The sequence below is a fragment of the Rhinolophus ferrumequinum genome, chromosome 5, assembly GCF_004115265.2.
Source record: "Rhinolophus ferrumequinum isolate MPI-CBG mRhiFer1 chromosome 5, mRhiFer1_v1.p, whole genome shotgun sequence".
Taxonomy (NCBI): domain Eukaryota; kingdom Metazoa; phylum Chordata; class Mammalia; order Chiroptera; family Rhinolophidae; genus Rhinolophus; species Rhinolophus ferrumequinum.
The window spans coordinates 31,966,460-31,980,660 of NC_046288.1; the positions used below are offsets into that span (position 1 = coordinate 31,966,460).

General features: G+C 35.2%; 1 protein-coding gene across 1 annotated transcript; it reads left to right on the forward strand.

The window, feature by feature from the left end:
- Positions 1 to 9: 9 nt before the first annotated feature.
- On the forward strand, positions 10 to 12,547 carry THAP6 (THAP domain containing 6). The gene is made up of 5 exons (XM_033106333.1): positions 10 to 89; positions 984 to 1,086; positions 2,302 to 2,509; positions 6,305 to 6,430; positions 11,241 to 12,547. Exons 2-5 carry the CDS (start codon positions 1,007 to 1,009, stop codon positions 11,478 to 11,480), a joined length of 654 nt encoding a protein of 217 aa, XP_032962224.1. The 5' UTR covers positions 10 to 89; positions 984 to 1,006; the 3' UTR covers positions 11,481 to 12,547.
- The last annotated feature ends 1,654 nt before the right edge of the window (positions 12,548 to 14,201 follow it).

Sequence of the window (14,201 nt, forward strand, 5' to 3'; positions counted from 1 at the left end):
CGGATTTCCGGTTCCCGGGGCGACGGGGCGGAAGCGAAGGGAGATGCAATCTCTGTCGTCGACGTTAGTCTCTTCCTTCGCTGCTAACGGTAATAACTCTTAGGTTGCCTCTTCTTTTTCCCCGCAATAGCTACCCGCCCAAACCCTGGGCGTGGTTCGGGGCGAGGACGGCAGCGGCGCGGAGACGCCCGGCGGCCCCGAGGAAGGGACCCTCTCCGGCCGCATCCGCACCTGTGACAGGGCGGCCCCTCCCTCTCTCCCTGCGGAGGCCGGGAGCCTGGAGAAAGGGGCGGAGCTCGGCCTGGGCTAAGAGCAGATCTTTGCTCCCGCGCGCTGCTACTGCTGGTCGCCCAGGCCCTCACCCGAGCTTGGAACTGCTTCTTCCTCGTCCCCTTCCCCTTTGCTTGCCCCGCATTCCTTCAAAATATGTATTACATTTACTATGTGCCAGTCACCAGCTAAGCCGTAGGGGCAAAAAATGAGGAAAAACACACGCTCCACCATGCCATCATGAACTCACAGACTGGTGGAAGAGAAAGACATTAATTAGAGAATCTCTGAAATAAATGTAAGATTACAACTTTGAGAAATGCTAGGAAGGAGAAGTGTGTGTTCTACGAGAGCTATTACTTAGAGGGGATCTGACAATCTGGGTGTCAGGAAGGTTTCCCTGGGGAAGCAACATTTGAGCTGAAAGGGGAATTAGTATGCTTATTATGCAAAAGCCATGTGACAGAACATGGTAATTTTAAGAAGTGGAAGGGAAATATACAAGCCTACAAATTTAAAGGCAAATGTGACTTGCCTTATTAAAGATCCAAATCCCTGGAAAATTTTATGGGCAAAGCTGCAGGTGTTGGAAGAAAATATTTGCATTTGGCTTTCTAACATGATTTCACATTACCTAAAACGCACTGGGAAAGGTAAATATGTACCCCTTAGCTTTGAAGTTACTAACTCTGACCATTTTAATTTTTTTTCAGTTCCGTTATGAGTTGCTAAAATCATGGTGAAATGTTGCTCGGCCATTGGATGTGCTTCTCGCTGTTTGCCAAATTCCAAGTTAAAAGGACTGACATTTCATGTGTAAGATTTTGCTGTAGTTAAGCCAAGTACTTTTGACTATTATAAAAAGCAAAAGACAGTTCTACTTCAATCTTCAGTTTTGAACTTTAGTAGTTCCCAGGTTATTTTAAATAACATTTTTAGTTAAATTTGAAGTTACAGTGATACCTTTACACCTCTTATAATTTAGTTTAGAAGTTTAAGATACCTGCCAAGGTATCAGAGGCTGGTTAACAAAAATATCACCAAACTCACATTTGTTAATATTACTTTGCATTTTAACATACCTTCAAAGAAATTCAGTGTTGTTTACATGTAGTTTACAATCTAGACGAAAGAAGGATCTTTGCCCAAATGTAGTCCTTTCTGTTTAGAATAGGTCAAGCCTAGGTTGTAAGAGAGAAAATATAAATTACAAGTTCAAACCAATGTTTCTTTTGCTTTAATGCAGATAAATCAGGTTGATCCTGATATAGTATTTTAGCCATGCTTCTGACAACACAGGAAAGAAGGAGCAATAAGATTTAATAATAATTCATTTGCTAGAAGGATTTTCTTGCTGCTTTTGTGTCAGGCATTATGCTATGTGCTAGCGAAAATATACTTACTACTTTGCTAGGTATGAGGAAATAAAAAGTTAGTGTGTGTACCCTACCTTATTCCGGAAAGGATTTGAACCAGCTTAAAAAATTTGGAAAAGATACAGTTATTGGCTACAAAATCTCAAAACAGTTCTGATCTCCAGAACTGCAAATCTGCAGGTATTCTCTGCATTCATTAACTAAGCATTTATAGACCTGTTGTGTATTCAATGCTGTACTAAGCAATTTTCTAATGCTGACAGAAGAATGAAAAATACAAGGGGCTCTGTTCATCTGAGATAAATTCTGGATATCACTTCAGATAGGAAAAGGCCCAGTGATATTTTTTATCATCTATGGACAAAGAAAAACCTTCAATTGTGGATCTTACTATAAGGTGTTAAATATCCTTTGAAACATTTCTTCTTGATGAGAAAAATTTTAATGAGGGCCTTATGTCTGCAGCATGCTTGGTAGAAAAATCTGACTATTAAAACTGAAACTTATTAAAGCATGAATCTTGATGATTTCCTGAATATTCCATTTCCCAAGAGTAACAGCAAACTAGTTAAGGAATCAATTCAGTCACAGCCTTAATTCAAGTATAATATCAATAGTGTTTAATTTTAAAATACTCTTTGTAATTTTTTACTAGATTCCCCACAGATGAAAACATCAAAAGAAAATGGGTATTAGCAATGAAAAGACTTGATGTGAATTCTTCAGGCATTTGGGAGCCTAAGAAAGGAGATGTGTTGTGTTCAAGGCACTTTAAGAAGACAGATTTTGACAAAAGTGCTCCAAATATTAAACTGAAACCTGGAGTCATACCTTCTATCTTTGATTCCCCATCTCATTTACAGGTTTGTTTATGAGATACTGCTTACCATCATTACTCATTCTTTATGGTACAATTGAAGAAGCTTTACCACACTTGCTAACATTTTTTATTGTTTCCTTATTCATTTAAAGCCTTTTCTTTCTTTTTAAATTTGTAAACTGCTACTTCAGCTTTTGTAATACGTAAGAGTATTTTACCAGTATCCACTCGGAAATATTTGTACATTACTAAGGTTTGGTGAAGTGGACTCACCTTATGAGTTGGTATAACTCAAGAGTTGTGTCTAAAAAATGGAGGTACATAGAGGGTTGCAGTGAAGTTCCAAGTGGGCAGTCCTCCTCGCCCTGGAACAAAAGTGAAGAGCATCACCTCTAACATGACCAAAGTCCACTTTTAGAGCCACATACATTCACGCTTAAAGCCTAGAACGGACTGAAAGGAAGAAAACCAAGAGATAAGAACAGGAGAAAGAAAGGATAGAAGAAATCAGAAAAAAGGAAATAAAAGGATTCTATAAGTAAACTCTAGTTGAATTCTATGTTTTTTCTCAGTGATTGGTGCCATAGGTTGGCTGCCTCACCCTCAGGACCTCTCTTGACTTCACATACCCGAAGTGTATTTGCTTCCAGATACTATAGACTGACTGATTCCAATGTGGAATCTTCAGGGAGAACCTGTGGGTTCCCACAATAGTAATGAACCTCCATTGAAATGTATCTCCTTCCTGACAGCTGGAAACAAGGGAAGTAGTTCAGAAGTGTACCTGCTCCCAGATAGTCTTGGTCGCTTTCTGAAGTTGTTCCTATTGCAGTACCTGAGTTATCAAGTAGAGACTGCCTCACTTTCTTCCATATTAATAACTGTACGATATCTTGTGAAATTTGCTCTAAAGGGTTTTTTTCCTATAGTAAGGTGTTACCTATCTGTAATGTTAAGAGGACCTTAATAAATGTGGGCCTAGTAAATCAAATAAACCATAAGTTACTAACTTTCAAAAATTATTTCCTAATAAAGAAATGTTTCATTATAGGGAATTAGATAAAAGGAAAAGAAAATTAAAATTAACAATAATCACATAATCCAGAGATAATACTGTTAATACTCTGATGTGTATGTCTCTTTCCAGTTATATACATGTGTATGTTTGTATATAAATTCATATATAGGTATTTATATAGTCTTACAAAAATGGAATTACACTGTATGTATATCCTTTTTTTTAATTTGCTTCTCTCTCTTCCTTGTTTTTTTTTTTTTTTTTTTTTTGACATTCATATAGTGCTTACTATGTGCCAGGCACTATTCTAAGCACTTTACGTATATATTCACTCGTTTAGTCCTCACAACAATCATATGAGATAAATGCTAGTAGTGTTCTCATTTCACCAGTTGAGGAAACTGAGGCCCAGAGAGCGGAATACCTTTCCCCAGGTTACACAGCTATTAAATGGCAGAGGCTAGATTTGAACCCAGACAAATCCACTCAACCACGATGTTAAATATTTTTTCACAATAATGGCTTTCAAACTTTAGCCTACATAAGACTTATCCAGGGAGCTTATTTAAATGCAGAATCCTGTGCCCTTCGTTTAGAGTTTGATTCAGTAAGCTTGGGTTAAAGTCTAGGAACCTGCACTTTTTAACAAGCACCCCACATAATTGTGTTGCAGATCCATGAATCACATTTTTTAAGAGAATACTATATAAAACATGAAGTTTTTAAACTAAATTTTACAGTGACGTACAATATATATATATGGACAAGTGTACACATTGTAAGTGTGTACATAGACCAGTGAATTTTGACAAAGTGAATACACTCATGTAACTCCCCTCATACCGAGATATAGAGGGAGGCCCCAGAAGCCTCCCTCATGCTCTTTCCCAACCACTACACCCCCAAAGAGAACTGCTTACCTGACTTCTATCACTGTCAGTTATATAAGTGGAACCATACAGTATGTATTCTGGCTTCTTTAGCTCAACATGTTGTTTGTGTGATTCATCCATGTCGTAGGATCTGATAGTAGTACATTTATTTTCCTTGCATTATTTCTATGGAATACAATATTCCATTGTATAATTAAACTGTAATTTCTCCATTCTGCTGTAGGTGAATATTTGGGTTGCTTTCACTTTGGGGCTATTGTGAATGGTGCAACTACGAACATTTTTGTCTGTCTTTTGATGCACTTACGTACACATTTCTGCAGAGTACATGTACACTTCTGTTAGAACTGGAATTGCTGGGTCCTAGGATGTGTATGTTCAGGTGGAGAAGATATTGCCGTAATTTTCCAAAGTGTCTTGCCAATTTATAGTCCCACCATCAGCATATAAGTTTCTTGGTTCCGTATCCTTGATACCATGTTTCCCTGAAAATAAGACCTAGCCGGACAATCAGCTCTAATGCGTCTTTTGGAGCAAAAATTAAAATATATTAATAATAATATATTATTATTATATTATATTAAAGACCCGGTCTTATAGTAAAATAAGACCGGGTCTTATATTAATTTTTGCTCCAAAAGACGCATTAGAGCTGATTGTCCAGCTAGGTCTTATTTTTGGGGAAACACGGTAGTGCTTGGCGGTGTCAGCTCTATAGAACATTTTAGATGACTATATAGCAGTTGATCCTATGTGAACAACAGTTTTATGTACTCAGCCCTCACTATTGTATATGTACGTTATCATCTCTCACAATTTTAAACAGTACTATAATGAACATTATTGTAGCTGAATCTTTGTACCCTTATTTCCTCGAACTAAATTCCTGGAAATAAACTTTTTGGATCAAAAATTATATACATTTTTAAGTCTTTTGCTTCTGATACAGATCTCCCAAAGGCCTATCACAAAGCTTGTACCAATCTACCCCCTACTAGCAATGCATACAAATGTCTGTTTACCCTAATCCTCATTGTTAGTTGTGTTTTTAACCTTTGCTAAAATTGATAGGCAAAAATGACATCTTACTGTTCTAATTCATCTTTGAATATTAGTGAGTTTCTACATTTTTTCATGTGTTTCTTAGCCATCTGTATTTCTTTTTTTAGTGTTACTTATTCAGGTTCCTCTTATTTTCAGCTTTTTCTAAGCTATTTTGTAGCAATACTATATATTGAGGATATGAATCATTTAACTGCCACCTCTGTTACAGTTACTTTTTGTTGTTTGTCTTTAGTTCTAATTAATGGGGTTGGTTTGTTGTTGTTTTTTCATTCATACTTTTTTAAGTAGTCAATTCTAATTTTTTCTTGTGTTGTCTAACTTCAGCCTTCCCCACCTTAAGATTATATAAATATTTCCTATATTTTATTCTAGTTCCTCATGGTTTTCATCTTTACATAAATTTTTAGTACATAGAATTTCATCATGTTTTATTATGTATAACTGTTTTTCTTAGTTTATTTTTACATGATTTATAGACTTTCTCCACTTATTTAGAATGCCTTTTTTTTATCCTAAAGGCTTTTATCTACTTGATCTATTTCTAGATTTTTCTGTCTAGGAGAGTTACAAACTATTTTTACTATTGTTACTGTGTAATATGTTTTTAATACACAGAAGGGCATATCTTCCCTCATTATCACTCTTCTTTTTTAGGAAAATTTGTGTTTCCAGGTGAACTTTAGAATAATTTGGGGGAAGTTCCTTTAGAGTAATCTCAGGGCAATTTAAAATTTACTGACTTTTAAAAATAGTTTTCCATGAAAAGAAATGTATTAATTTTACTACACAAAGTTAAGAAAGGATAAAAGTTTAAGACAGGGCAGAAGTATCTATAATAATTGTTATTAACTATTCTTAACAGGGGAAAAGTGAAAAGCTTCATTGTAGGAAAAACTTCACCCTCAAATCCCTTCCAGTCACAAACCACAATCACCAAATTGGTGGTGCTTCCTCGCATACTGAAGAATTTCAATCCCAGTTCATTTTTGTAAGTAAAATTACTTACTGTGCTAATGTTGATATTATTAAGATGAATTTGTCCTCTCCATTAGTAGTAAACCTTTCAAAATTTTATTGAAAAGCTAGGTGTTGAGATGTGTGAGATTTTTTAAATACATAATATCCAAAATAACATTGCTTACCAGGGCCATTATAATGCAATAATATAGAGGTAGTTAATCCTTTGGTTACATATTTAGTTCAAAGAATGCTTTCACAAGGATATTTCAACGAAGAAAAAGCAATAATTAATTCCTCCCTTTAGGTACTATATTTGCTTTTTTAATTAAAGTTTATTGGAGTGACAATGGTTAGTAAAGTTGCACAGGTTTCAGGTGTACCTTTCTGTAATACATCACCTATATATCATATTGTGTGTTCCCCACCCAGAGTCAGTTCTTCCATCATCATATATTTGATCCCGTTCACCCTCATCTACCAACCCATATATTTTCAGTATGGAAATATCTAATTTAAAAAATAGTTATGTCTTTAGGTTTTTTTAAAAAAAAAAACAGTCATACACATACGGAATATTCAAGCTTGCATTTATTTATTCATCTCATTGCCTGTTCGTGTTAGAACCAGGCCTAATATACATATCTGTTTTACTATCTTGATTATTATGGCTTTATAATAATTCTTAAAATCAGGTAGTGTTAGTCTTTCAACTTTGTTCTTTTTCAAAGTTGTTTTGGATATTCTAGGTCCTTTGCCTTTTTATATGAATTTTAGAATCACTTTCTAAATTTCTACAAAAATCACTGCTGTAATTTTGATGGGATTGTATTGAATCTACAGATTCATATGGGAAAAATTGCCATTTCAATAAAACTATTTTAAGTCTTTCAACCCATGAACTCATTATATCTCTTCATTTATTTAGGTCTTTACCTTCTCTTAGAGATGTTTTGTAGCTTTCAGTGTATTGTTCTTTCACTGATTTATCCCTAAGTATTTTATATGTTTGGGTGCTATTATAAATGGTATTGTTTTACTTACTGCTAGTATTTGGAAATACAGTTGATTTTTATATTTTGATCTTGTATCTGGCAAACTTGCTAACCTCACATATTAATAGTGATCAAAGCTTTTTTTGTAGAGGCTGTTAGATTTTCTACATAGATAATCATGTTGTCTGTCATTAAAAAGTTTTACTTCTTCCTTTCCAGTATGAATACCTTTCATTTCTTTTTTTTTTTTTTTAAGATTTTATTGGGGGAAGGGGAACAGGACTTTATTGGGGAACAATGTGTACTTCCAGGACTTTTTTTCCAAGTCAAGTTGTTGTCCTTTCAATCTTAGTGTGGAGTGCGCAGCTCAGCTCCAGGTGCAGTTGCCATTGCTAGTTGGAGGGGGCGCAGCCCACCATCCCTTGCAGGAGTTGAGGAATTGAACTGGCAACCTTGTGGTTGAGAGCCCGCGCTCCAACCAACTGAGCCATCCGGGAGGCAGCTCAGCTCAAGGTGCCGTGTTCAGTCTTAGTTGCAGGGGGCAGAGCCCACCATCCCTTGCACGACTCAAGGAATTGAACTGGCAGCCTTGTGGTTGTGAGCCCACTGGCCCATGTGGGAATCGAACCGGCAGCCTTCGGAGTTAGGACCACGGAGCTCTAACTGCCTGAGCCACCAAGCGGCCTTTCATTTCTTTTTCTTGCTTTATTGCACTGTCTTGAACCTCTAGGGCTATGCTGAATAGTAGCACTGAGAGCTAATGTCCGTGCCCTGATTCTGATTTTAGGAGAAAACTATCAGTCTTTCACCATTAAGGACATTAATATGATATTAAATATGATGTTAACTGTAGGTTTCTGTGAATGCCCTTTGTTAGGTTAAGGAAGTGCCCTTCCATTCCTGGTTTGCTGAGAGTTTTTATCACAACAGAATGTTAGTTTTTGTCAAATGCTGTTTTGTATCTATTGAGAGATCGTATCATTTTTCTTTTTTAGCTTGTTAATATGATTACATCAATTGATTTTTGAATGTTAAACAAGCTTTGCATTCCTGGAATAAACCCTACTTAATTATGTATTATCCTTTTTGTATATTGTTGGAGTAGATTTGTTAAAATTTTGTTTAGAATCTTTTCTTGTTCAAGGGTGATATTGGTCAGTACTTTTCTCTCCTTTTAATATTTTTGTCTGGTTTCAGTATCAGAATAATGCTGACTTCAGAGAACAAGTAAAAAATATTGTCTCCTTTTTTGATTTTCTGGAAAAGCTAATATAGAATTGAAATTATTTCTTCTATAAATATTTGGTAGAATTCCCCAGCAAAGCTATGTAGGTCCAGAGTTTTTGTGGGAAAGTTTTTCTTGGTAGTTTGTGTTTTCCAAAGGATTTGTCCATTTCATCTCAGTTTTCGTGTTTATTAGCTTAAAATTGTTCATAATATTTCCTTATTATCCTTTTAATACCTATAGAGTCTGTAGGGATATCTCTCTTATTTCTGATATTAATAATTTGTTTCTGTTCTCTTTTATTGCTGATCAGTCTGCCTACAGATTTATAAATTTTATTGATCTTGTCAAAGAACTAGTTTTCATTGATTTTCTCATTTTTCTTTTTTTGTTGTTTTTGTTTTCTACTTCACCCATTTCTATTCATCGTTATTATTTCCTTTTACTTATTTCAGTAAAATTTGCTCATCTTTCTAGTGTCTTAAGATGGAAACTGAGGTATTGACTTGAGGCTTCTTCCTTTTTAATATCAGCATTTAGTGATATTTTTATTTATCCCTTTTTTTTGAAAGATATTTTCACTAGATATCAAATTTTAGGTTGATAGTTTGGGGATTTGTTTGTTGATTTTAATTCTTTAAAGATGTTACTTCACTGTATTTTCACAAGCATTGTTTTTAATGACAAATCTGTCATCTTTATCCTCTGTACCTATCATTTGTTTTTTCTTTGCTTTTAAGAACTTTTCTTTTCCAGTGATTTTGAATAATTTGATTATGATGTGCCTTAGTTTAGTTTTCTTCATGTTTCTTGTGCTTGGGATTTGTTGAACTTCTTAATCTATGGGTGTATTGTTTTCATCAAACTTGGAAAAATATTGGCTGTGATTTCTTAAAATATTTATTTCTATCTCAACTTTTCTTCCTTCTCCTTTGGGGATTCTAATTACATGTATCTTAGGCTGTCTGAAATTGTGCCACCACTCATTGATGCTATGCTTATTTATTTTTTTAATATTCCCGTTTCTTCATCCATTATGGACAGTTCCTATTGTTGTATCTTCACCTTCAGTAATCTTTTCTTTTGAAATGTCTGATCTGCCATTAACTCCCTCCAATGTATTTTTCACCTCACACATTGTAATTTTTATCTCTAGCTCTTCTGTTTGATTCTTTTTTATATCTTTCATGTCTCTACTTAACTTTTTGAGCGTAGAGAATACAGTTTTCATAACTTTCTTAATTCCCTTGTCTACTAATTCTAACATTTGCATCAGTTCTAGGTTGGTTTCTATTGATTGGTTTATCTCATATTTCCCTGTTTCTTTACATGCCTAGTAAGTTTTGTGTGCCACAATTTGTGGATTTTACTTTTCTGGATGCTGGATATTTTTGTATCCTATATTCTTGAGCTTTGTTCTGCATGCCATTAAGTTATTTGATCCTTTCAGGTTTTGCTTTGTTGGGCAGGCCTAGGGCAGTGCTCAGTTTAGGGCTTGTTGTTCTCCACTCCCGAGGCAAGACACTTTTGTGTCCTCTACTCAATGACCCATGAATCTTGAAGCTTTCTAGCCTGGCTGGTGGAAGTAGTGGCTATGCCCTGTGAGTACAGGGCACTCCTAATCTTTTCTGGTCGTTCTTTCCTCAGCCTTGAGCAGTTCCCCACACACATGCTCTGATCTTACTCAGAGGAATGCTGTAGGGGACGCCTCTGAAGATCTGGGTTCCCCTCCTTGCACTGAGGCCTAGAAACTCTCTCAAGGCAGTAAGCCAGGGCGATCATAGGGTCATTTCTTTGTTTCCCATCTCTTCACAATCGCTGTCTTCCTCCCCTGATATCCAATATCTTCAAAACTTTCTGTATGTCTTTGGCCGTGTATTGGATTTTTTTAGATAGGAATCAGTCCAGTCTCTGTTACTTCATTTTGGCTGGAAGCAAAAGTCCTCTTCACCAATTTCAATATTAAATAACAGCTTTTCAAAAGTACTTTATAGTACCGTTATAGGATATGTCAGTGTTAGTTTCCCTATTTTCAAATGAAAAAATGTATACCCAGCAAGCATAAGCATAACCATAATAAATATTGAAAGAACTTAAATGATCTCTTTAAAAATCCAAAGCCAGAGTCCTCTCTAAACCCATAGCACCCAGCCTGAGGACCTGATCCAATGCTCCTTTCCTGTCTTCTCTGATGAAATCAACTATGCATCAAAATAAAGTAACTCAGTCACTAGTTTAACAATTTACGTTTGTTTGATAGGTGAAACCAAAACTTAGCATCCCCACACTTAGGGACTAAAAGTTGTGTATATAGACATTGTGAGTGTCACAGTGTTCATAAGCAGATACCTACCTCCAAATGAGAAGTGCTTCCCTCTACAGGATTCTGCACTGCTCACATATGCCTAGCCTGAGACGAAAGAGGCCCGAATACCTGAAATACTGCTTCCACTCCCTATGTTCTTTAAACCTCTTAGATCACCAACTTAAAGATCTTCTCTAAGCAAAGTACATGCAGAAACAGCCGAGGTCTATTTATAAGCTTTTGGTTAACTTCTTGTCTAAGCTTTTAGTTAACTACCTGTCTGTCTGGTTTACTAACTTGGTATTTATGTTTTTAGGAACATAGCTACAGTGTAATGGACAGCCCAAAGAAACTTAAGCATAAATTAGATCATGTGATCAGCGAGCTAGAGGATACCAAGAAAAGTCTGCAGAATGTTTTAGACCGAGAAAAACGTTTCCAAAAATCATTGAGGAAGACAATCAGGGAATTAAAGGATGAATGCCTCATCAGCCAAGAAACAGCAAATAGACTGGAAGCTTTCTGTTGGGAGTATTGTCAAGAGAGCATAGAATGAGACTATATTTCATGAAGTAATTTCATGTTATGTTCTACTTGAAATTAACATTAGTACCACTTTTTAGAAAATAATTCTGATTTACCATCATTCAATAATATCCAGCATTTAGAGTGCTGCTTTGGATTCTCTGCAGCGTTATACATTATAGTTGTTATTTAAAGCGGTGCAGAAATTTGTGCTAGTTATCGTGTTTTTGTGTGACTTGTGACAATTATGTTTTTATAGACCTAAACTAGTGCCAGGTCACTATTATAAGACGTTGAAAGATCAAGAAAATTCCACAGGACTAAGGGAATGATATCAAATCAGCCATGTTAAACTGTGGTATTAAGAACTGGATACTTCTGCAGCAGCATCATATTTTTTACTTTAAAGGAGTACTTTATTATTATTTACTTAGGTACACTTTATGGTAAATTTGTTAAATTGTACTTTGAACATATCTTACCATAAAGCAGAATTTATTTATAACACATGTGCATCTTGGATCCAGTCCAAGGTGTTTTTGTTAGCAATAATACCAAAATACCTTTTTACAAGACATCCCATAGTACTGACCCTGAGAACAGCATATGGTGTAGATATTTTGGCTTTTAAAGTTGTCAGGAGTCAAGTTAAGAAGACCCATGATGAGGTCTCAGTTTTTCGGTACAGTACCTTATTCTCCAAACTAGGAGCACATTGATGTAAACCTGCATAGCTTTAAAATTTTTTATAAAGGGTCATAAATCTGATTTTTAAATAGCTAGTTACTCTGACAGTTCCTCTGAACATTTTGTTTTTTGACTGTTATTTCATCATAAAGGTATATCTTCAAAATCTGAATGCCAGTACTAAATGAATACTTTTAATGTTGCTTTGTATTTTATGTAAAGTAATATTGCTGACATTTCTAAAAATACGAAATACAGAAGAAACCTTAAAAAAAAAAATAATGATGTGGCTCTTCCAGTTGAAATAGGAATTGGAGAAAGGGTTATAATATTTTCCTTTAATTAGAACAGTAGATTACTGTGTTTCCCCGAAAATAAGACCTAGCCAGATGATCAGCTCTAATGCGTCTTTTGGAGCAAAAATTAAATAAGACCTGGTCTTATTTTACGATAAGACCCGGTCTTTATGATATGATATGATATGATATGATATGATATGATATGATATGATATATGATACTGGGTGTTATATTAATTTTTGCTCCAAAAGACGCATTAGAGCTGATTGTCCAGATAGGTCTTATTTTTGGGGAAACATGGTATCACCCAAGAGCTTTTTATTTAGAGAACTAGGTAAGTAAAACAAAAGCTTTAGAATAGTTTCTTACTAAATATACAAATAACTCTTAGCTATTTTCTGATTGATCCACGTGTCAGAAATGTTTGTTTTCTCCTTGTTTTTTAGTAAAAACAACCAAAATTAAGAGTCATAAATACTGTGGGTTAGAATAAATTTACTAGCCCAAAGCCAAATTCTACTTTGAAGCACATGTACATATATGAATCTCTTCAGACATCTGTGCTATAGTAGTTAGAATTTGAGTATCAATTATTTCAATGTGTTAACTAGAAATGAACTGCATTTTGTGCTAAAATGTTCATTGTAATTTTATTTGTATTAATATTAGTAAGGATATGGTCACTTGAATTTTTTGTATTTAAGAATTTTCTGTTTTAATGCATGTTATATTTTGATTTTTATGTAAGATTCCAAATCTTCCTTCTAAATGGGATTTTACCCACATTTGAGAGATCAGCATTATGCTAAGAAATCACTGAGGTCATGTTATTTTACTACCTTAAAAAAAAAAACCTCTCATTAGCTACCCATTATTTATTTGTTATTTAATTTTGAGTTCATAATGGTCACACTGATGGGAAGTTTGAGTATGCCCTCAGGTTTTATGGAGATTCTGTGATAGAGTTGGAGACTTTTTCCCTCACCTTATTTTTGAGTATAAAAATTAAAGTCAGTGGACAATGGAGAAAAGTAAACGGATAGATCCAAAACAGTGTATCCAAATTCTAGCTCTCTACAGGCTGCTTTGAGTAAATCAAGCCTGAAAGACTTTTCCCAAAGTCAAGTCCCAGTTTCTGCTACATATCACAGTTGCCAGTCACTTCTAATACTTGTGTTCACAGTGAATTCAGCCCTGTGTTCTTTTTTGTTGGTCTTAGTATCACTGAGAGAGATAACTGTGGGCAAAATGTTGGTATCAAGGACCCGGAGCAACCCATTTGCTCTTTATTTTTATAGAGAGATGATTACCAATAGAAATATGACATAAAAAATAGGGTCCTTCCTACCTGCCTCCCCAAACAAATACCTGAACACAGTATATACCTCAGTCCACTGCTCCCAGAGAACAGTTTTTAGCCTGGGGAGGAACTGTCCCGTGCAGAGCAAAACCAGTCATCCCCATCCAGAGGTTTCTCACGCAACCAAGGCCAACCTAAGGGTTTCACTCTGTGTTAAAGCTTGGAGTGGCCTCTGGATTCTGGAACAAACCAATACATTAGTTGAACCTCAGCAACAAATCAGGTATGATGGACTTGACATGGCATTTTTCTGCATATCAAGTTTAAATCTTTAGACTTTGGTTACTAAAGATAATCACAATTATACTGTGTAGTCTTTAATTTGAGAAAAGATGAAATGTATTAATATAATATTTACTTTTAATAAAAAGAAAATTATTGCAGAAATAATTGAAAGCTGAAGAGT

Coding starts and splice junctions, on each gene's coding strand:
- THAP6 (XM_033106333.1), top strand. CDS start 1,007: ATGGTGAAATGTTGCTCGGCCATTGGATGTGCTTCTCGCTGTTTGCCA. Junction 2,510..6,304: donor ATTCCCCATCTCATTTACAG/GTTTGTTTATGA, acceptor TATTCTTAACAG/GGGAAAAGTGAAAAGCTTCA. Junction 6,431..11,240: donor TTCAATCCCAGTTCATTTTT/GTAAGTAAAATT, acceptor TTATGTTTTTAG/GAACATAGCTACAGTGTAAT.